The sequence below is a fragment of the Chaetodon auriga genome, chromosome 4, assembly GCF_051107435.1.
Source record: "Chaetodon auriga isolate fChaAug3 chromosome 4, fChaAug3.hap1, whole genome shotgun sequence".
Classification (NCBI taxonomy): domain Eukaryota; kingdom Metazoa; phylum Chordata; class Actinopteri; order Chaetodontiformes; family Chaetodontidae; genus Chaetodon; species Chaetodon auriga.
Window position 1 is genome coordinate 14,848,282 of NC_135077.1, and position 23,463 is coordinate 14,871,744.

Sequence of the window (23,463 nt, forward strand, 5' to 3'; positions counted from 1 at the left end):
ATTTCCGGATGTTAAACCTTAATTCCACAGGGCCAAGATATTTTCCGTGGAAAGCCTTTAATTCCACCGAGTCCTCTGGTGTAAACTGCTCTACACGACGGTAATAAGCAAAACAGCATCTCTCAAACTCTCTCCATCTTTATCTGGCTTTTTTCATCTGTCTCTCCATCTGTCACACTCTCTCCATCGCTCATCACTGTTTTCATCTAGCTCCCTCATATCACTCACTCTTCATCCCACTCTCTCTCCCCCCCCCCCCCCCCTCTCTCAATTCAATTCAATTTAACACACTTGATCTGCATGAATGTTGCGCGAGTGAAATCGTCAAAGCATCTACACATGACCTGAACCTCTCTCGCCCCCTCTCTCTCTCTCTCTCTCTGCCTCTCCTTCTGTGTGTCTCGGTTGCTGTCGCTCGCTGTCTTCCGTCTCTCCACGCTCAGCGTCGTGCAGTATTAAAGGAAGCATAATTAAAAGTGTCCTCATCTGTCCGCTAGTGAGATGAGGACAAGTGGGGATATGAACAGAACTTTTAACATGTGAACAGTAACGCTTAAATCACTTTCCTGCATGAAGTCTGTTTGTGAGACAAGCCTTACAAAGCCGACATGAGCCCGACAGTGAAATCTCCACTCTGTGGGGAAAAGCGACAGATATGAAACAACTGCAGGGAGTGAAATCCTGCCATGATGCTACAGCGCCACAACAGCTTTAAGCATAATGAATGAGAACATATTCATCTAGAGAAACTTTAAACAGTGGTGATTTCCTTCCTCGTTGACATGTTGTTCAAGCATTTATGGTAAAGTGGACAGACATGAGGGCACATTTTTGTTGAAATTACAGCAACTGAATTGATTTTGAGGCTGAATCTGTAGGATGGTCCTTCAAATGTTTATGTTTTAACACAGTGTCCACACTATTTTTGAATCTGGGTTTTAATATCTTGGGTTTCTCAGTGAGGTGATTAGTTGTGTCAGATTTGAAGATTTTATACATGTTACATCGGATACTGGATGCTGGACAGGGCTTTCTCATTTTAATTAGACATAAATCCTTTATTCGAGATATAACACCGTTATTCATGTTAGCACTAATATTAGCTGCTGAGCCATAGTGATGAATTCACCAGTGATTTTTATATCTTGTACGGACATCATGACAAGACACTGACGCATGTCCAACATTTCTAGCTTTTAGCTGTCAATCCAAAAAAAAAGAGAGAAACACCTCTGGTCATTTACTGAAGACGGTGATCAGGAAGTGGTCTGCTAACCATCCCAGAGTTCACGTTCTATCTTCTATCCCTACACTGTCTTTAAATCCAGATTAAAGACTTTATGTTTCTTTCTGTTTTAATCTTTTTAATTTACCTTTAAAATGGTTTCTGTCCTCTTTATTTGTACTTTAATATTTTATGCTGTGTCATAGTTTTATTGCACCATGTAAAGATCGGCCTTTGTTTCTGAAATGTGTTGCACAGTATATGTAAACTTCGCCTTCCTTAATACTAAATGATTTTAATTCTGAAGGCTGGGGGACGGAGGGACATATTGTATGACATACTGTTAAAGCTGATGCTGTGATCAGTGTGTCTGCTCCAACCATGTGAGCCTGGAGGACATGCTGAGGGATTCGCTCTAATTAATAACATTTCATTTAAGATCAAAGAGGGGGACCAACATGTGGTCGCTTCCTCTCTCCCGTCCTCCAATCCTCTCTCTGATTTCATGCAGACACTCCAGTCGATCATCGGCCTTCTGGTTTCTTCTCGTTATTGATCCATCCATCCCTTTCCCATCCCTCCTCCACTCCTTCCCACTTCATCACCCTCACTCTGAAGCTCACTCGCCATCTTCCTCCTTGCTTTTCCTCTCTCCTCAATTCCCTTCCATCCCTCTATTTTCTCTTCCATTTCATCATCCGCCTCTTACTCTCCACCAACCCTTACTACAATTATTTCCTTCCGTCCTCTCCTCCTCCTCCTGCCACCCCTCCTCAGTGATGTTTTTGCATCAAAAGGCAAGTACTATATCATGAATTGTCTGTAGAGAGGCAATTTTAGGGGCTTGATGAAGAGTTGAGTGGGGATATAATGTCCAAAGGCAAAGCTGGAAAAGTCTGTGGGAAAGTGTCCTTTTTCATATGAGTGTGTGTGTCAATAAATGTATTTTCTCATATAACTGGTAACTACTTTTAAGACTGTGTTGCTGCATAAGAAGGGATGACAGCTGGACTACTGAGTGGGTCGTGGCATTAAGATGTCTGCCAAGCCAGCAGGGCCAGTCACAGCACTTTAGCATAAGCAGATGCAACACACATTAGATATAAACTGCGGGGTACTTGCTCTTTGGTTGGGTGAGAGCAGGAGTTAAAGGTGGCTTAAAGGTAAGGTCGAAACCTGATTGAACAACGCACCGGGCTCACCCAACATTTGGCACCTTTTACTGTGTATTGATAACTGGAAGCGTGTGCCTGTTTGCAAGAGTATGTGTGTGTGTTCCTGTGTGACTGTGAATAATGAGTCGAGTGACAGATACATGAATGATGCGCAGCAAGAAAGGGGAGATGAAATGAAGGCAGGAGGGGAGTGGATGAAGGAAGCCAGGAGGGGGTAGAGATGAGAGGAAGGAAAGAGGCGAAGGAAGGGAAGGAAGGGTTTGAAGGCAAGGATTGATAGAGGGCAGAAGGAGGTGAGAATGGCAGGAGCAGAGATTGACAGATGTAGAGAGTAAAAGGAGGAGGAGTGAAGGAGTAAGAGGGAGGCAAGAGGAGAGGAGAGGCAGAGCTTGTGTCTGAATCTAAAAGCAGGCAATTAAAAGTTTAATAAAAAGACAAGACAGCCCCTGGGTTGGGGAAGTAACCGGGACTGGCAGTCACACTGCATTATGATAACACTTTCACACACACACACACACACACACACACACACACACACACACACACGTACTCTCTGACAGGCCGAAAAAGAAATATACTGAGGGGAACATGCATCAACGCTCGCTCACAAAAGCATATACACCCACTGCGGCACACATACAGACAGAGGCTAAAGGACTGGAATTAAAAAGTGTTTTATCGGAACAAAAGGGGGATTCTTGAGGGATTTCGGCTCAGCTTTCGCTCTGACAATGACAGCATCGCATGTGTGTTTCTGTACCTGTGTGTGCATAGGTATGTAGGGGAGAGAGAGAGAGAGAGACGTGTGTATTAGACCTCAGTGTTATCTTTCTTCAACTTTAAGGGGGATTGCATATAATAATATGATTTCATCACATTAATGAGCAAAAAAAGGAGGAGTTTCGTCTGATGTCATGCCAACACATCCCTGTTTGTATTATGTAGATATCTGAAAATATCAGTATTACAGCCTTACAGTGATAATGATTTCAACCATATCACCCAGCCTTACGTGTGTGTGAGTGTGACTTACAATAATCAGTAGAATGAAGTAGATGAAGTTGTAGAAGGAATGAGCATCCATCACATAGTACATGATCTCCACCCAGCCCTCCAGAGTGATCACCTGCAGTGAAGGTGAAAGGTGACAGTGAATAAACAATAAGAGTATTCACAGGAGGTCTCCTGTAAAAGGAGCAGTCTCACAGTTAGAAGACCACTCTCATGTCTGTCCATTAACAGCCTGTAAGCTCCTTACTGGAGTCTCCACTGGTTGCCTTGTCCGACACATAACTCCTCATAAAACAGCGACTTAGTGTTTTTACAAGTTGGTTTATGTATGGGTTCAACAAATGCAATATAATGAGTTAATTAGTGAACTTTCGAGGTGTTGTGACATTTGGACAGAGCCAGGCTGGCTGTTTCCTCCTGTTTCCAGTCTTTGTGCTAAGCTAAGCTAAGCTAAGCTAAGCTAAGCTGTTGCTGGCCACAACCTTACATTTGACAAACAGACATGACAGTGTTATTGATCTTCTTTTAACTTTCTGTAAGAAATTGAATAAATCTTTCCCACTTTAAGATCAGTGCAATACATGCACATGCATGTATCACCAAGCAAACAAGGACATATGGAAAAGGAAGGAAAGGATACATGGACATGCTATGAATGTGAAATTTTACCAGCTCCTTAATTTGTCCTGGTTTTTGTAACCAGTATCTATCTGATCTGCATTCATGATAACTTCCAAAGCTTATTTAATATGAACTTTTTGTATTCACCTACTCATTTGAGTTGCTGCTGTCTGTGAAATGATTGCTGGATGTACCGTCAGGTTCTTATTCCATGAAGCTAGAGGTATAGTTGCTGCCTAGATGCTGCCAAGTTTACCAGAATTCTCACCTGGAAGATGACAATCCAGGCATAGGCGATGTTGTCAAAGTTGATAGCTCCTTTGTGGGGGTTGCTGTGCCCAGTATGACACCGGGTGTAGTACCGGTTCCAGTTGACACATAGCCCTGCCACACTGACGCTCCCATTGTTCAGAGGCTCGGGGCTCAGGCCCAGCGACTGGCGGTAGAGGGCGTCGTCTTTGTCCAGGCAGCAGGCCCTGCCTCCCTCGCGGCGGGCCGGGACGTCAGAGCAGGACATGATGCCGTTGTCAACCGGCAGGGAGCAGATGAAGGGTCGCTCATCATCCTCGTCAGCCATGTAGTAGGGCCGAGGTAGACTGATACCCGTCGCCCTGAAAGTGTTAAAGGAGAAAGTGGTGAGTACAAAAGTAACGATTCGTAGTATGTGAAGTACGTAAATCTCAGTCTAATAAATATTTTCTTGCTAGGAACACTAGAAAAAGTGAGGGCACATTTGGAAATCTATAATATTTGAGATGAGAAATTCTCAAAGACCAGTCATCTTACTGCTTTGCCTTGTTTTAAACAGTGACTCATACTAAAGGCCATGGAAAAGGTCTGTGATATAGTGCAATTTGAAGCCGGGCGTAAACTGACTGCGCCTGATGAGTAACCGGTAAAATCTGAAAATCAATTTTAAACCTGGCCAGTGCAGATATGCCGTGAATAGAGTTATGTAATTTGGTTTGGTTGCTACAAGAGCCTTTCTGACACACGGGAAACCTGAGACAGAAGAAAGAATAAAAACACTTCCAAAATATTTGCTATTTTTGTTCCATTCTTGATATTTGAATCCATTTCCACAATAACACAGAGGTTTGTAGTAAGACATGCCATCAAAAAGAAGTGTGTGTGTGTGTGTGTGTGTGTGTGTGTGTGCTTGCGTGTGTGTGTGTGTGTGCGCGCACACACATTCATGCTAACTTATTTTGAGAATTTCACACAGACAAAAAAAAACTCCTGTCCTTCAAGGCTATTTCCAACACTTGTGTGGTGTGAGATCAGAACAGAAAGCATAATGGCCACAGAGAGAGAGATGAGTGGATGAAAGGGTGGAGAGAAAGAGCAGGAGTGAGAGACAGACGCTGAGAGTGATGATTATGTTTGTGATGGTAAAATTGAAAGAAATCGACACCAGAATAAAAGCACTGATGGAGACACACCAAGCTAACAGCAGCTGCCATTGTGTATGTCTGACCATTTCCTGTAGTATTTGAGCTGTGTCCGGCATCATTGGCTGTATTCTTCACATATTTGTTGTGGTCAGATGGATTGTATATAGCGACAGCAGTCTGTGAGAGCTGCCTGACTGACAGCCAAGCGAATCATTTGATTTCAGCCACTTAATGTGCTATCAGCTTCTACCCCTTTTCTTCCTCCAGTAACAATGGCAGGCTGAAAAACACACGTTTGTTCTGTTTGTCTTTCTGTGATATTCTGTTTTGTCTGCAAATGCTGGTGAGTTTATTCCCTTTGACACTGGCACAGGCAGACCAGTGGTCAGCTGGCTTGTCAGCTGTAGTTTTGGAAAGTATACCCTTCAAAGAAGAGCCGAATGTGAGGCAGCATCAAGCATCACAGGGTGTTTGATCTGTTGATTATTGCCAAAATTATGTTGTTGCAGTTGACTTGAATCGGCGTTTTTACAATGACCCAGAAGCAGCGCATGACTTTACTACGAAAAATGAGCTCCAGTGAGAGCTGCAGGTCCAGTTTTTGCCCTGGGAGATATTGGAAGTGAAAGGGAGGGACACAGATACACATTGAAGCCAGGAATAAAGTAAGACAACTGAATGAAGTCAAGAAGGAAGCAATGAGGGGAAGCAAAAACAAAGGGAATGAAGCAAGACAAGAAGAAAAAGAAAAGACAATAGAGTTAAAAGGAAGGAAAAGAGATCAAAACTGAATCAATAACTGGAAGACTGAAGCTAAGACCAGGAAGAGAAGAACAGTATGCGTGAGTAAAAAAGAAAGAGAGAGACTGTAAAGGTGTTTGCCTTGTCATTACAAAAAGAGCAAGGCAGGCGCTACAGACAGAGAACAGCAAAGCTCTGTGTGTTCTCACTGTAATCTGAGAGTAGGTCGCTATTTAAAGGGCAGACCGCAGAAAGAGATACAGATGAATGCAGACGCTGGTTAGCAATTACATGTGACCCGGTATTTGAGACGGCTCGATAACAGCAGCATCGTGAATACCACCCTGCCTCTCAGTCTGTGTCTTCGTCACACTCCTTGTAAGTCTGTCACTGACTGTACTGAACAGAACCTTCAGTTAAGTTTACGAAGTAGCTCTGGATATTTCTGACCAGGCGTGTATTACCTCATCTTTTTTCCCCACACATCAGTCCTCATTTCCATCATATCTATTGATTCTGGTCTGAATCTCCTCAGTTGCATCATCTGATCTTGGTTGCAACTATATTGGCTCATGGGGCTTAACCCAAATATGCCACAAGCATGTCTGTGGACTTTATATTACAGAAATAGTTTGATATTTTAGGAGTTTTTGCAGTTCTTGAGTTACATGAGAAGATTGATATGATTCACATCTATTCAGTAAGCTTTACTTTGCTCAGAGGTAAAAGACTCCACTAGTAAAAAGTAAAAAGGCCCATATCCAAGTAAAAGTACTCATTGTGCAGTAAAACGATCATTCTCAGTGTTTTACTATTATATCAGCTGTTTTTGTATTGATGTTACTGCTGCATTAATGTGTATGTTGCACTTTACTGCTGTAGATGCTTATGGCTGAGCTGTTTCAGACTACTTTGTGCACTGCTGGGCTGTATAATCTACAGCAACTATCTTATACTTATAGTATAAAAGTGCAGTACTTGAGCAAATGTGCTTTCCACCGCTGACTATCATCCACCTTTGCAACTCCACTAAGCCTTTTTACCTCCCTGTTTTGGCTTCACAGAACATTTGTCCCTATTTCCACCAGGCGGATGGATAAAGTTTGCAGTTAGTCAGCTGGTGACACCTCAGCCGCGACAGCTGAGAGCAGCTGTGAAAGGCCGGGCTGTGGGTTGTCAGCTTGTTGTGGGGTTCCTCTGCTTCTGCCCCTAAATTGCCCCTAAATATCAATTACTGCAGCTTGAAGTTGAACCTTTATGGACAAAAACAGCTTTAGCGACAAACAACTTTGTGCCAATACAACATTTAGTGGAGAGTGTACACCCAAGCACACTATTTAAACCACATTCAACAGATCTGCAGGAAGAGGACGCAGCAGCTTTTTGCCCACAACACTGTTGTCGTCTTCTCTTCCTCTAAGTGCTGAGGTCTTGTTTTAGTCTCATTAACTGTGCACTTTGTTAAAAAAGACTCTTTTTTTAATGTCTGATCACTTTTTTATTGGTTTTTCTTTATTCCTGAGGGTGCAGTTAAATGACAAGCACCCTTGCCAATGTCTTTGCTGGCCAAGCAAAGCTGGCTACCTAAACCAAACACAAGGCCAAACAGGAAGGCGAAAACGTTTCTGGATTTACTGAGTCCCTTAATTACAAGTATGTGCTGTATGTATGTTATTTGTAGATTTATAAATGTGCTGCCATCTTTTTGTCTGTAGTATGAAGAATAACACAGCTAATTTGTGAGGCATGCTACGTACTTTTGAGATTCCTTGTTGTGTCACATGAATCTCAGGTGGCTGATGAGGTCAGTTTATCAAACAAAGTAAAAACAGAGGATGAAATAACCAATTGCTACTTTCTATGATAGTGAATCAGAAAACTTGGCTCCTTTCTGTGAGCGTTTATGACTCTTCTTCCCTGGATTTGCTATCCTGTCCCACACACAGGACGGCAAATAAAAACTTGCAAATGTTTTTATTAGCAAGGGATTTTAGTTGGTGGAGAAAGTAACAAATTAGTTTTTATGTTACCCAGGACGACCAAGCAGTATGGTGAAATTGCTGCTTTTTTGAGACTTGTTCAGCTCATCACGGCAGGTGGGAGATAAGTCAGACATTCTTTGTAATTGCCACTTTAAGGCGATATTTGGTTTATCAATGAGAAGACTCTGCATCTGACGTAACATGAGCCTTGCAAAAATAAAAATAAAGTCAAACTCCTCTCTATTCATCTCTATATTTCTAGTTGTGTTCTCCCGTTGAGCCCCCCTGCTCAGCACTCTGATTTCAAACATGAGCTCAGCAAAGTTCTGGTTTCTTTTATTTGTTTGCAGAAAGAAACTGCGCTTCAGCGCGTCCCTGCATGAACGAACGTGAGTTCCCAGATATCATTTCCCATTAATCATCGTGGGCTCCTTTTGTTTGTACCTTTCAGATGCCTGGGAACAGCAAATATACATAAAAAAAAAAAAAGTGACCGTCCTCCCACTTGTTCTACTCAACTTCTCATCGCTCACTCCACCCACGGATCTCCAGAGATTCCCTCTGCCAACATCCAGCGACAGCGGGTTTCACAGCCTAGCTCATTATCAGATTGGACATCGGCCGTGTGTCTCCGTATACTGAGGTGATTACGTTTGCTACCAGATAGTGTCAGACAGCAGTCTTTGCACACATGATGAGATGCTGGACTCCTGACAGCAGAGACACCGGCCAGAGGTGTGTGCCCTTTTTCTGGGAAACACTGATTTACAGCTGTCACACATGCTTTGCATCAGCTTTGTGGCAGAAAAAAAAAAAAGTCTGCTTGTGTGCCTGTTTTACCACCATTGGATGACATGACTGAAATTAACTCAGGTGGGTCAGGACATCCCGTGATTACATCCCGTCTCCATCTCATCTCTGAATTGGTTACCATGGTGATGGCCTTCCCCAAAGACTCTCATCAGATCATTATTTTCTCTCTGGGCTCGGCAGCGCGAGCCGCCGTCCAGCCCACTCCTCAGTGCAACCAAACGGGCCTAATCAAAAGCTTGGCTCCTGATTTGGTCTCCCCGGGCTCTCGCTCACCACCGACCGGAAGCCATTTCCTGGCTGAGCTCTGTGTATTCACAGTGGTATTAGCTGTACTCTTAATCATAGAGATATTTGGGAACAAACAACACCTGTTAATCTTCCTAATTCAGACCTCCCTTTTTTTTTTTGGATGTTATCAGGGGACATGAAGAGTCATTACCGACTGGTGATTTTTTATTTTTTTCTGCAAATGTTGAAGAAATTCATAGAAATGTTGGCCATCACCATCTTGGTTTTTCAGAAGTGAACATTTTTGGAAGAGAGGGTGGAGCTGGGGAGCATACACATTGCTACACCTCTGTCCTGATTGGATCTGACTAAGAACCAAGGACACGCTGTGGTCGGGACTTATCAACCACAACATAGCTACACCCCAAAACATACCCTGCTTTATCATCTATTTCACTCTAAATGGGACCACAATTTACATGATGTCCAAAAAACTAGTGAGTCATCAAGCGAAGTTGAAATTCTTCAAATATGGAGAACACATTTCCTAACGGAGCTGATTTTACTCTTTTGTAAAACAGCTTTTTATAGTTGAATGTACAAACACTGAGTTTCTTCATTTATGCTAAATATAAGAATGGTTGTAAAGATGCTGCTGAGCACTTATGAGGATGAATGTCATGTATTGTTTTCCCATGGGGACAGCAAAGCATATCTTATCTGATCTTTGGAGAATGCCATTCTGTAGTTCGGGAAACTTTTGCAAAAGCTTGCCAAGTCACTTAAATTGTTGATCAAATTGGAGTTTTGGCATAAAAATGATAAATCACTCAACCTTAACATCACGTCATATCTCATCTATTAAGTTATCTTGTGAGTGAACTGTGGTGTGGTGTTCATGGAGCGTGAGAATGTGATCAAAACCAGCTGTGTGAAATCACCAAACGATGCACAATTTTTTCAGGTAGAAACTGAAGGACATTGACGTTGGATTGACAGTTTTTGTTTCTGCTGCTGTGCACAAACAGATGCAGTTCACAATCTAAAACACAGAAATATGTGTGATGGCTGTGCAGTTGAAGAGCACAGACAGAGAGTGTATCGGTAGCTGCCCAAAATCAACAACAGCAACTGCGCTCCTCTGATTTTGAAAGGACATGACAGAAGAGTAATTGAGGTTCAGACACTTCCACCAAAATAAACAGCCCACAGCCACTGAGACAGAGAACATTAATCCTGGAAATACCATGCAATACAATCACAACAATGACACACCAAAAGATTTCACCGCAAAGAAAGGGAAGGAGGACAAATGGAGAGGTGAAAAGATATCAAAAAATAAAAAGTGAAGTGCATCCAATTGTCAAACTGTAAAGGTTAGAGGTAGCAGGAGCTAAAGGTACAGTACAAATAGTTCGTGTTATTAGCATTCTAAAGCTAAGACCTTTTCCAAAACCCAGACCCTGCCGTGTGTATCAGTGGGGCAGTTTCTGTTTGTATGTGTGCATGCATAAATGTGCACCTTAGGAAGTGTGTGTGTGTCTGTGTGTGTTTCAGGTGAGTGGATGAACGAGGGCATCTGTGTGACCGAGTGCGTACCCGGCAGGGGATGATTTGCCACACACACAGCTAATTGCTAATATATATGAAGATGAGGAGAAGATATTGAGAACAGTGTGGAAAAAACAAAATGTTTCCTTGAAAGAACACAAGAAAACGGGTCAGTGGGTCCAACTCGTCTTCTCAAAAGAGTCGACAGGGGCGAGAACATTTTTTTTTCACAGCACAGTTTGGGATCTGCGCCCTGTAGAGAGACTGAAAACGCAAGGCAAGGAAATCTTTTGAAAGGATGCAAAAAATAAGTGGAAAAAAGTGGAATATCAAACACATGAATGATTCTGTCTGACATTGTGAAGCTGATGAAGTATTAATGAGATATCAAGAGTAAAGTAGAAGAGGTAATAACTGGCAGTCTTTCATTGCAAATGTAGATTTAAGTGAAGAATAATAAGAAGAAATAAGACTTTGATGTTTGCTCTGATTATTGCAGTTAGCCTGAACCTGCAGGCTGTGCTGCCTGTCGGAGCCATTTAACTAACAGTGTTAGGCCTACTATACGCAGCAATATTAAACCATTCTAAAACACTGTTAATGAGTTGTGTTCACTGACCTTTCTTCTGAAGTAATTTTTGTTTTCTGTCATATTGCTTTTCTTTCTCATTCCTGTCTTTAGTCTCTTTTATTTTGCCAAACTATGTCCCTGTATCTTATTGCATCAACGTTAAAATAATATTAGTGCTTTCACAGAGGTTGAGATGAGAGGTTAAAAGTGATGGGAGGGTGGGGGAGGCGGGGGAGAGAGAGAGAGAGAGAGAGAGAGAGAGAGAGAGAGAGAGAGAGAGAGAGAGAGCCTTCATTTCCCTCTATTGTAATATCAATAAATTGAGTAGATGATGTTATTAATTTTCTAGAGTCACACTGAGGGAGGGCAGATAATGAGAGGAGAGGTAACAGACCCATGTAAACACACACACAACGTAAAACGCTCATGTAAAAGCACGTGCCGCGGCCAGTGTGCTCTCAATGTACATCACTTACTTTCTCATCTGCCACAACAGGTACACATTCACACAAGTTCTAGAGCATGAATTTTAACAAAGAAGTTTTGGCACCAGCTGTCTTCTTTCAGCTGTAGCATGCTAGTTAGCTTAGCTGCCTGATCTGTACCAGAAACTCGTGTGAAAATGCGGCTCCTGGGATCATCTGATCCCTGTGGATATGCAACCAAACTTGATCTTAGGGAATGCAGAATTAAGCATATGGTCAAAGTGCATGAGTAATAATATGCCAAATGTCATATTTGCATTTTTAGGAAATCTGTTGTATCTGCAATTCGTTTTTTTTTAATGTTGTGTTGTTGACAATATGACAGTATTTGAGTGCCTTTAATGATACAGTAAGGATTATGGACAATTAGCCGGGGTTGAATGTTTCAGTTTTTCAGAAAAAGTGACAAAAAATTGTGTTTTCTCCATTTGTTTTGTTTTCCATGCTGTTCAAAAACATGCTGAATTGTGACCCTGAAACCAAAGTACATACAGAACTGCGAATTTTGTGTACTGTTAAACCGTCAGTATGCAGTATGATGGAAACACTAGTGTGCAGATATGACACCCACTCAGACAGGCAGATAAACTATGAAGCTGACAGACCAACACGTCACAGATCTTCGAGCACCACATTGTCTCACACTTGGTTTCTCTCTCGTGCTCTCTTGTTCACACGCTGACACACACACACACACACACACACACACACACACACACACTGACAAACATGCGCACACACACAGCAGGCGGTGACTCACAGTGTGAAGTTCTCCTCCGGGTAGCAGCGGTTCCTCAGCAGACCCGCCCACAGCTGCACTCCGATGATGCCGAAGATGAAGAAGACAAAGAAGCAGAGGAGGAGGACGTTACCCAGCATGGGCAGAGTGTCCAGCAGCAGGTTCACGAGGATACGCATGCCTGAGGATACAAACATAAAAACACTTACACTGTGACACATGCCGAGACACTTTAAAGCACATGGTGGGTTGACCATCTCAAGTAGTGTCACTTGTCACCTGGTCAGAAGTGAGTCCAGCAGGCCTGGACACTGTAGGACAGGGACCTGAACTTGAAACTGCATCTACATGGTTTTTTTTTTTTTAAACAGTTAACAGGAACACAGCTGGTCTACTCACACATCATCTTTCCTCGGAGGCAACCGAAATGGTAGAAATACATCTGTATAATTTGTGTGCACACACCTTTAAGATCCCCTCCTTTCCACCTAACTGCATCTCTCTCCTTCACACAAACATGTTCTAGCTCATCCCTCCCACACTTTTGCTCATGCAGAAATGAAAACATTATACTGGCATTTCCATACAAGCCGTCATATTATCATAATTAGCTAATCAATCCCCAATCACCACACTAATTGTGATCCCACGGCCCATTGCTTTGCCTCTGATCTGTCTAAGGAAGCTAAACCAGAGGTTAAATTCTATCTGTAAAATAGAGTGAGGATTGATGAAGCATTTAGTTGACTAATCAAGGATAAGTGGGCAGGCGGTCCTCAGACCTTCTCCCAGGGGTCTTGGCAAATAACATAATGATTTAAGAAGATTTTTCAGTCTGAAGAAGCAGAAGACAAAGAAGCTGCAAGGCCTTGAACAGCCAAAATATCTGCTGGTGCAAGGCAAGATTTTGCGTTTTTGTTGGGAAAAATGTAAGATGCTGTATGAACACAGAGAAACTCCAACATGATCTTTGGTGAACAGTATGCTGAACTCAGTCTGCATTCTAGTTGTAAATATTTAATGATTTAAGGGCATGAAATTCATCAAACTGTTAGCTCTCACTGCAGGGAAAAATAATTACAAAAGGTGCCCAGAAAAGCATTTTACCTTGATCAATTTCTATTAATGGCCTTATTTTTGTTTTGTGCGATTACCCGCATTAACGACACAAAAGGCCATTAAAATCATGCTAAATTACAAACTGAACTTTTGTCTATTGGAACTGACGTCTAGCGCTGGCAGTGTGTCAGACATTACACATCACATAACCTGATTTCCTTTGAGAAAGTTGAAACAGATCAGTCTCTTTTCCTCGCAACGAAGTCTGTTTGAAGTCAGGAGAAGTTTATAGTGTTAAAATATTAATAATTAATAAAAAGTGATGACTTCATGTATTGTTTCGAAATGCAAAGAAGTTACTCATAAAAAGGGGAGAAGGAAACAACAAGGGGAAATGTTAAAAATGGCAAAAGAGACATATGAAAATGAAGCAGGGATAAAACAGGACATAAAATGGACACTGTACAACAGCTTGAGATGTGATTAAAAGATGAGAAGATTCAAAATTGTCCCCTTGAGGAAGCAGCGAAATAATCTGATGAAGGCCCTTTTACCGAAACGTCATTAACAAATTGTCCCGATTGCAAGTGTAGAGGACAGTGTGTGGGAGTCTTTTGTTTTGTCCCTCGGGGAAGTAAAATTAAAGTCACTTTCACTGGAACGGTAGCATTAGTCTGACCATATTACCAAGTGTTGAGAGCAACAAATGTTTGTTTTACAGAAAAGGGAACTTAGATCATTTTAATCATTGAGAGCAGACTGCAGACGGAGGGAGGGCGGCGTGAGGAGCAAAGAAAAAGGAAATGAGCCGAGTGCAAACTACGTTAGAAGTGAGAATAAACAGAATATAAATCAAAAGAGAAGGGTGGCAGAGAGAGAATGTGCTGAGGTCCGTTACCTTGACTGCTAATACAGCCTTCTCCTGGGGGGGTTGTAGGTAATGTAGTAAACAGGCCCAGTCCTTTAAGCTGTGGCCAGTGGGAACCAGGCCTGGATAATTTCCATTAGCGTCCCATTAACTGACTCCTCTGTTCACTTCACACATCCTCTATTGAATGTGTGTGTGTGTGTGCGTGTGTGTGTGTGTGTGCGATCAGTCAGTACGTGCCTACAAGTGTGTGTATGCAACTATTTGTGGCTTTGCATATTGCCTGTGCGGTGTGTGTGCATAACGCTGGCGTGTGTGCACGAGCGAAGCGCTCTGTGGCTGTGTTTGTGTCTCTTCTGCAGCATGGAGATTGAATTACCCCTGAGATGAGCTCTGTGCTAAATTGTCTTTAATAAAGGAGAGAATTGCTTCTTTAGTCATCCAACAAATAAAGACGAGTGAAATAACAGGCTTCCGGAAGCTGGCGAGGGCGCAGCACACGACCGTGTTGGTTATTAAGCGACCTTTTCATTGTGTGGCCGCTGCAGCTTCGCAAAATGACTTGATACTTTCATATTTATGCTCGTGACTGTCCTGTCAATACTCGATGAAGCATAGGTGAGTGGTTCCAATAGAGCTTTCGTGGGCCGACCCTTTCAGCAGACAAACGCTGATGTTAGGTAAAGATTGTGTTTAGTGAGAAGGTAAAAGCTTTTTTCACACGGTAGGAAAAAAGCAGGTTTAAATAATGAAATCAATGATGGCTGAATTCCATTTAGCTGCTTTGGTTCCAGGGCCCTGCTGTTACTCATGCTTTGCTCACTGCCACACTGTCGTGCCTTACTGGGACACTGAAATATAACATCATTAATGTTATTAGTAACGCCTGTACTTTTGTCCACTGTGAAAAACGTGCCTGCTAATATTCTGTATCTTCTGTTTAGGTAGCCTAGTTAAGAAGTAATCACCATGAGCCTCAGATTTGTCTGCATTAAGGGCTGACTCACTGAAACGACCAAATTACTGGAAACGTCTTGAAGGTACAGTAGATGGGACCATTATGGCTTCAAGTGGGGTGTGTGTCTGGGTGCTGCTACCTCCCTTAAACTCAAGGTCTGAGGGAAATTGCAACATTGGGATTTATGCAGCAGTTTATGAAAGTTGAAGAAAATTTATGGTTGTGTGTGTATGAGTGTTGGGATAGTGCTGTAAAAACAAATAGGTGCAATGGTCGCATCGCCTCTTCTTTGTCTCTAGGATCTAATCATCTCCCTGCTCTCATCCGATCTTCCACTCTCCGGCTCTCCGTCCTCGCTGTCCCTCGCTCATTTTATTTCTATTCATCCGGCGACTCCCTCCATGCCTTGCACTTGTCTCCTCGGCTCTATCTATCATCGTAATAGCCTGCTCATCTGAGTCCCCCCGCATCTCTCCTCTCATCATCCCTCTCTTCCTCTCGTCCATCTTGGCCTAGCCTTCATGGAGCTGGATAATCCCCTTTCCCCTCCCTCGTTTGTCTCTCTTTGTGTCTCTTTTTTTCCTCGTCTCACACGCTTCGTCTTCTTTTTTATCCTTCCTTAACCCAAATGCTGTGTCCTTATTGAAACGTAGCTGAATGAACCGTAAAGAAAACATCAATGTCGTGCAAGGGGATCTAAGTGTTTGGTAACTTTCTTCTGCTGCCTCTTTTCTTGCTTATTTCTAAGCTCTGTTACATACAGACCAATACAACAGATTCACATTCTTAATGACAAAAAGGAGGCTTAGTGGATAGATTAGTCACCCCTGCTCGTAGATTTGCCAGATTACATAGTTTAGACTTACAATTCATTACTGTTTCTGTTTTCAACCCAACAGAGAGCTGTACAAAATAACCAACACTGGGGCTAATTAAGTCCACTTTGTGCAAAAACATTGAAAGCCATTAGGGATGTAAAGAAAGTTTGAAACACAAAGCTCTGCAGTGGAACATTTTCTGTAGTGTCTGTAGTGCTATCGTTGAATGTTTGCTTTTATGCACCGAGGACTGAAAACTTAACGAGATTTAACTTTTCACGTTATGACATCTGGTGACTGAAGCCTTTAGCAGATGTGCAGGAAATAACAAAACAGTGATTTCCAACGTGAAAAGTTTTGTCATCGTGATTAACAAAAACAGCATCACAATAGTTAAAATGACGGAGAAAGAGTTATTATTCCTGTGGTGACAAGACACTAATCAAGAAAACAAAGGCGCAGGTGCTTTGAACAAACTACCAAAGCTGTTCATTTTCATGTGAGGATAAAAAATGACATGCGTGTGTGAACAAAACATAGCAACAAAAAATGAGACAAGATAAAGTTTCCTGATGTGACGCCGTTGTCGGCAGGACAGGCCTATATGCGTTACTTAATTGTCATTAAACACGCATAAATAAAGGCATTTTGGCTGAGACTTTATATTAAGGCACACGTATTCACCAATAACTCGTTTCTTGTTAGCAAGCACATTAATAGCACATTGGCTCTTTAGGGATTATGGTTGTTCATGCCTTATTCTGGGGTTTAGAGGGTTAGGTTATTAAGATCATAATTCATGTACAACAACTTCCTTACTTACTCACAATAAACAGTAATTAGGAGGTTACTTAGAAACCGGCCCTGATTGAATGATTTAAAGCAGAAAACAGAAAAATCACAGAGAGAAAGAAATAATAAAAACAGATAACGGAATCTACTTCATCGGAGGCACAAAAATAATGACGACTGGATACCAACACACTGATCACTATGCTGGATATGATAACAAGAAAATAGAGATGTCCTTGACTCTGAGCATATCAGCGGCCTCCCTGTGGAAACATGTATGTTTAAGTGCTCTCCATGTGTGCATACTCATACATGTTCTGTGTAAAGATGTGCCAAACATAGCAATGAACGTGCATTTCTGTGAGCAACCTAACTCACTGCTGCTGCTTCCAGAGAAGAAAAAATTGGTCGGATAGTTTATGTTGCAGATTTATGAGCAGTGGGAGGTTCAGCAATTATACTTATAAAAGAAGCAAAACAACATTAACTTCAAGCACCAGCATATCGGATTCAGAGAGTACTCGTGGCTTCTTCAAATGATTGCCTGCGAGGCATAATTTAGACACATAAAGCACAAAAGCGACTAGAAGCAAGCTCTGATCGTTGCCATCAAAAAGGACGGAGGCTAAGAGACACTCTCGGAGCCGAAGTGACGGGCTCGGGGCGCTCAAAACACTTCAGCGACGTCGCTTCAGAATGGGTTCGGGAGCGGAGGAGATTTTGTCAAAATTAGAACAGTTCAGGGTGGATGGAATTACTTTGAAGGAATTTAAATATCCCTGTGCGCCGGCTGAACAGAGATGAAATGTGACCTCAGTTAGGCCTTTTTTTATTCTTTGCATTTTCATTCATCAGAGGCACAACTGCACCTGTAAAGCACCGGGCCAGCTCACTGAAACAACAGCTACACAATCAGAATTACATAATTACAGCCAAGACAAACACACATTTGGGCTCCGTTTGGCAACCAGGCTGGTGTCGTCATATACGGCGCAGCAGTCACAGCAGTGCTGGTTTCATGTGGCCCCTTTGAAGTGCAATCTGCACAGCGACAATTCAGAATTGTTCAGGTTGTTCAACAAAGGATTTAAAAGCATTCAAAGAAAATCAATCAAGGAGTTTTAAAACATTCTGCAACATTTTCCAGTCGAAGAGCACAGAATACCTAAAAACCTTATTCCCACTCTGTGTGCAAACATTCGGCACAGACCATTCGTGTTCTGTGAAATCCAAAATACACAGATAAAATGGGAACAGCCCAAGAATTGCCTTGTATATTAAAGTATACCAGTGTGTGCATTGTGTCGCTCGCATAAATCATTTCAACTGTTTGCTTTTGAGTCTGACCCAAAGCAAACACAGAGAGAAGCCCCCTGGATTAGCTATTGTAGCTGACTGCACAGGGATCGGCTTTCAGGGCATCTTGCCAGTGGACAACCAGCTGCTCACTCATGTGCACATGCTGGTTTGTTTACACAAGGGAAAGTAAAGTCTGGGAAAGTTTGTGATAGTTGGTGAATAAAAAAAATACACTGATTTCCTGTACGACATGCAGCCAGGGGACTACATTACACCGAGTGCCCATTCAGATCCTCATTATAAGCCTTTTGCTTACCTCTGCTTTGAAACACAAAGGTCTCTTTGATGCCACGGTGGCCAAATCAAACCAGTAACCATTGCATTGTAGACTAAATCTGATGTACTGGCTGAATCCATTTGTGTTATTTATCTTGAGTGTCTTCTGCTGACGCATTCTGGAGCCTTCAGACCTCTCACATCATCTAGGACAGTTTGCTTACTATCCCCAAAACTAAACATGAAGAGGCAGCGATTCATCTTTAAGCACCACTCATCTGGAACAAACTCCCAGAAAACTCCACCTCTCAGACTTTTCTGTTTGCCGCTGCCTTTCATTAAATTAAATTAAATGTGGGATTATTTATTTGTCCTGTAGTTGTGCTGTATTTTTTATTCTCCTGTTTCGCCAGCAGTGTTTTATTTCACCTTATTTCTATCTTATATCCTATTTAATTGTGTCTTTTCATATTGCACTGTGTCTCTTTTTATATCTTATCTTAGTTCTTAGTTAGTACTTCTGATACAGGCTGTAGTTTGTTACATTATGGCAAAGTGCACATGAAAAAATGTAAAAGTAACTTGATAAGTTTTACACTGCAGTGGTTGAACATCATCTAATCAGCTTCAAATCAAATCCTTCTCCCTCCCCCAGCTTGTTGCCATCTAATCTGAACGTGTTCACAGTCGAGGTATTCTTGGCTCGGTGATTCATAATCAGCACCTCGGACAGCGACCAAGCTTAGCCGGCTCTGGCTGGTCTAGCAGGCAGCTGTCCATGGTGCTGAATGAGAGCCACAAACAGCATTACATGAATGAACATCTCTCACTTTTCAAATAAATAATCTTTATGTTTTTTTTTTTTTTTCTTGAGCATGAAAAATCAGTTGATGACATCAGTTTGGGGACGGGCTCTTTGCCAAACTTAGAGATGAACACACAGCTATAGTCGTCTGTCATGTGCAGTTCACTCCCTCCTGTTGGCTTAAAATTGTATTATAATACATTTAATTCAATTCACATGCAGGAAAACACAGCCTGAAACGGTGTTCGAACTTACTTGGCACCCTGTTGATTGCTTTGAGAGGTCGCAGTACCCTCACTGTTCTGATGGCAGTGAAGTTGATGTTCTGCAGGTCCAGCGAGTATTCAACCATCCTGGAAAACACACAAAAAATACAGAAAAACTCATTAACATCACACTTCCAGATGTGCCCAGTCTACAAGGGGTATCGAAGGCAAGGAAAAGAAACCTATGTAATCATCACTGAGGAGGATCTGAACTTACAAGTTGTATTGATTTAATATCGTCCTCCCTCCACGTTTGTTCCTATTAAAAAGCCTAAATTGAAGCACACACACCCTCACACAGTCGGGGTCCTGCTGTGCCGAGCCTAATATGAATTAATGAGCTGGAATTGTGCACCTAATAAAGCGAGACAGTCAAAGAAACGGGTCAGTGGCAGACGCCGTAACATTAGCTGACTGCGCTTGCAAAAAGAAACAGCTTCTCCGTCTTTAAATGCACCACAGGACAGCACAGCCATTGATTAGTTTGCAGCTGTACATGAATATTAATGAATTCAAGTGTTATTGCTTTACCTGACAAAGTAAGTACAGAGTGATGCAGTGGTATTAAAAAGCATCATTCTTAACACAGATGTACAAGTGCAGCAGACCTCCAGCATCCCTGAAACTGGATATACCTTTTAGCACATGTAGTGAAAGCACCAAATTGTATCCTATTGGTTTGCAGGTGCGCTCAAGCATGAGAGGCGTGGGATTAAACCTGCAACCTTCTGAGATGAAAGCAAAGCCTTCTGAAGGAGCAGGGATTGCAGGTGGGGGGAGTAAACACTCTCGAAGTAAGACTAGGTGTGGAAAAATGGAGGCAGAGAACAGAAGCAGAGAGGGAGTATTTTGCTATTTGACCTATTTCTGACAAATTCATGACAGGGAAAGCCTACTTTCCCTGAAGAATAGCAAGACAGAGAGACAGAAGGAGAGAGAGCACTGATAGAAAGAGAGAAGAGGAAACAAAGGGATGACAGGAGATGGATACAGCATGAGATAAGGACGGATAGATCAGAATCCAACGTGAGTAAAGCTCCACGGGATGATTAAGTGCAATATAATGATGGCAATAAAGTGAGATTGAGAGAGGAAGAGGGAGCCTGAAGGTTTTATCAAGTGTTGGAGATAATTACAACGCTGGGAACAGAGAGACAGAGACAGGAGAGCAGTATGCACATACCTCACTGAGCAGAAGAAAGCTGCTCTCAGGCTGGGGGAGGGAGGGCTGGTGTCAAGTTGTTGGAAAAAGAAAATTACTGAGAAACTGAGGCAAGTTTCAGGTATTTTCACCAATATTCTTCTATATTCCAGTCCTCCATAATAAAAAGCTCATTTCAGTGAGAGGTTGAAAAGCCTATCAGATGATTTTTCAAGAGTTTAAAAAGCGGCACCCAATTATATGCTTTTGACCTTTCAACCTACACTTCTGGAGATGAGCATCCAAAAAAAAAAAAAAAAAAAAAAGTTGGACAGCAACAATGAATCAGATAGTAACATAGAAATCCTCCAGTTTTCCAGTGTTCCAGAGAGAGTTTCACAGTTTGATTGGAATCCTGCAGGGTTTCAAAGTTGGAAAACAGGTTATGCAAGGATGGAACTCAGGAGGTTGGAAAACTGGGAAAGCACAGGCATGGTGAAGTTTGGGGAAATGTAAGGACCGCCAACTTCAATTCAATGCCAAGTTGTAAGAGCAGAGGTGTTTCCAGAGCTGTACTTTGTTTAGAAGCTGGGAAAACTTGACCCGGCCAAATTTCAAAGCTGAAACCTGCAGTCGCACCGTGCCTCCAGTTTAGCTCAAAGGTGAAACTCGACACGGAACAGTTTGCTTTATTATTTACAGTCCAGCAAGCAAACCTCAGTCCAGCGACCAAACCTGTGCACATGCTTCAAAGCATCCGTAAGGTGTGGATCTAACTCAGTGAGCCATGAAATACGAATCTCCCCTCTCGCAAGCGTATCACCGTAACCTTGGTGTGACAGGAGCAGGCGAAGCCCCGATTCTGCCGCAGCTCCCCCACAAATCAGACAAATCCGCGCCAGTAAAACACGCCGACCGTAAGGTTGGAGTTCACAGAGTGCCTGGATGCTGTCATATCTGTGAGAGATCGCAGAGGTGGGCTCCCTGGTGTGTGGCCATGATCTAATTTGACAGGTGGTTTTCGATGAAAGGAGCAGAGATCAGAGCAAACACGTCCTCCACTTCAGCAGTAAAAAAAGAGTGTTGCATTTGGGAGCTTAAGTCAGAGCACAAGGTGGAAAGAGGGCAGGTGCAACAACAGAGCAAGATATGAATGGCCTTAATAGAAAATGAAGAGGAAAGGGAACGTTTAAAAGTTGAAAAAAAAGTAAATAGAACTATTCATTTTGGAAAAAAATGAAGAAAGACTGAAAGAAAGACTGAAAGAGAAGGTGAACACGCAGTAACTTGGTACATGAGTGGGTGCAGACCGTGGCGTAGTCCTGTCAGAAATCAGCCAGAGTCCCATACTGCATCTATTTTATTTGTTCGTTAATGATCAGAATCTACACTTTGTAGCTACATGATGATGGTACATTGCTGGTAATATATAGGTAGCGTGTGTGTGTGTGTGTGTGTGGATGGGAAGATACTGTATGCGCTAACAGTTTGGCGAGTACCCTGAGAGAAAGGACAAAAACAAAAGGACTGAGAGTGAGTACAACTGCACTGCGATACTTCTATAGCTGCTGTTTCAAACACTGTGTGTTGACAGGGCAGGTGCTTGGGTGCACATTTGTGTGTGTGTGTGTGTGTGTGTGTGTGTGTGTGTGTGTGTGTGTGTGTGGTGGCAAACGTAATGGGGATTTGTCATTTTGAGCAATTTTCTGCTGCAATTTTAGATAAGACTGCTCATTTTGGTGACAAGCACACACAAGATTACACAAAAGCAACACGTAAACAAACAAATGTACTTGAGCACACAATGACATACACACACAAATGCAAAGAAACAGTCTATTACACACGCAGGCCCAATAACACACGCGCACAGAAAAAGCATTAGCCCTGTTTTGCACACACTGAGCAGATGTACAGATGATAACCTCGGTGTCACACCCGTTCACACGCACACGAACACACCGAGGAGGGAAAGTGCTCGGGGCAGACTCTGGGCTCTCACAAAGCTGTGTCAAATCAGAGGAGAGAGGCCACACACACACTCTCTCTCACACACACACACACACACACACACAGACACTTCCTGCCTTTCTCACACTGATACACACTCACGCACGCTCCTGAAGAGTGTAATTATGTTAGCTGTGAACCTACACACACTCTTACAGTACGTGCACATGCAGACAGCGACTCTTAGACACTTTTACACACACACGCATGCACGCACACACACACAAACTAAATTTAGTGTCTGTCTGTGTTTGAGTTAGGACTGCTCTCCACCCAAACACTTCATGAATATTTGAAAGGAGGAACTAGATTACTTTTGTTCCTAAGCGACGTTAGAGGGGGAAATGTGGATTTATAAGCGCTTCTTAAACATCCCCCCTCTCTTTTTTGTTTTTTCCCCCTCTGGTGCATCTTCTCTTGAGGGAGCTGCTCTGTTTCCGCCGTTTACTTTACCCCAAAAAAGTGCTGTTACAAGTTCTCTCAGGAGCCACCAGAGATGAACAGCGGGGAAGCTTTGAATATTGAAGACATTACAGGACTTGTGAACACATCTTTGTTGGATGGACCAATTCCAAATCAAATGCCAAAGTGAAATTTATTCATTGAATTTACTTGGCATTATTTCTTTTTCCTTT

General features: G+C 42.4%; 1 protein-coding gene across 1 annotated transcript in view; it reads right to left on the reverse strand.

Annotated features, from left to right (window-relative positions):
- The window catches only part of cacna1ib (calcium voltage-gated channel subunit alpha1 Ib), a 205,021-nt gene that overhangs the window by 85,741 nt on the left and 95,817 nt on the right, over positions 1–23,463 (reverse strand). The window contains exons 5-8 of the mRNA XM_076727506.1: positions 19,667–19,764; positions 12,558–12,717; positions 4,301–4,643; positions 3,434–3,526 (exon numbers count right to left, since the gene is read on the reverse strand). Of these exons, the coding sequence (XP_076583621.1) occupies positions 3,434–3,526; positions 4,301–4,643; positions 12,558–12,717; positions 19,667–19,764 (694 nt within the window). The remainder of the gene's footprint in view (positions 1–3,433; positions 3,527–4,300; positions 4,644–12,557; positions 12,718–19,666; positions 19,765–23,463) is intronic.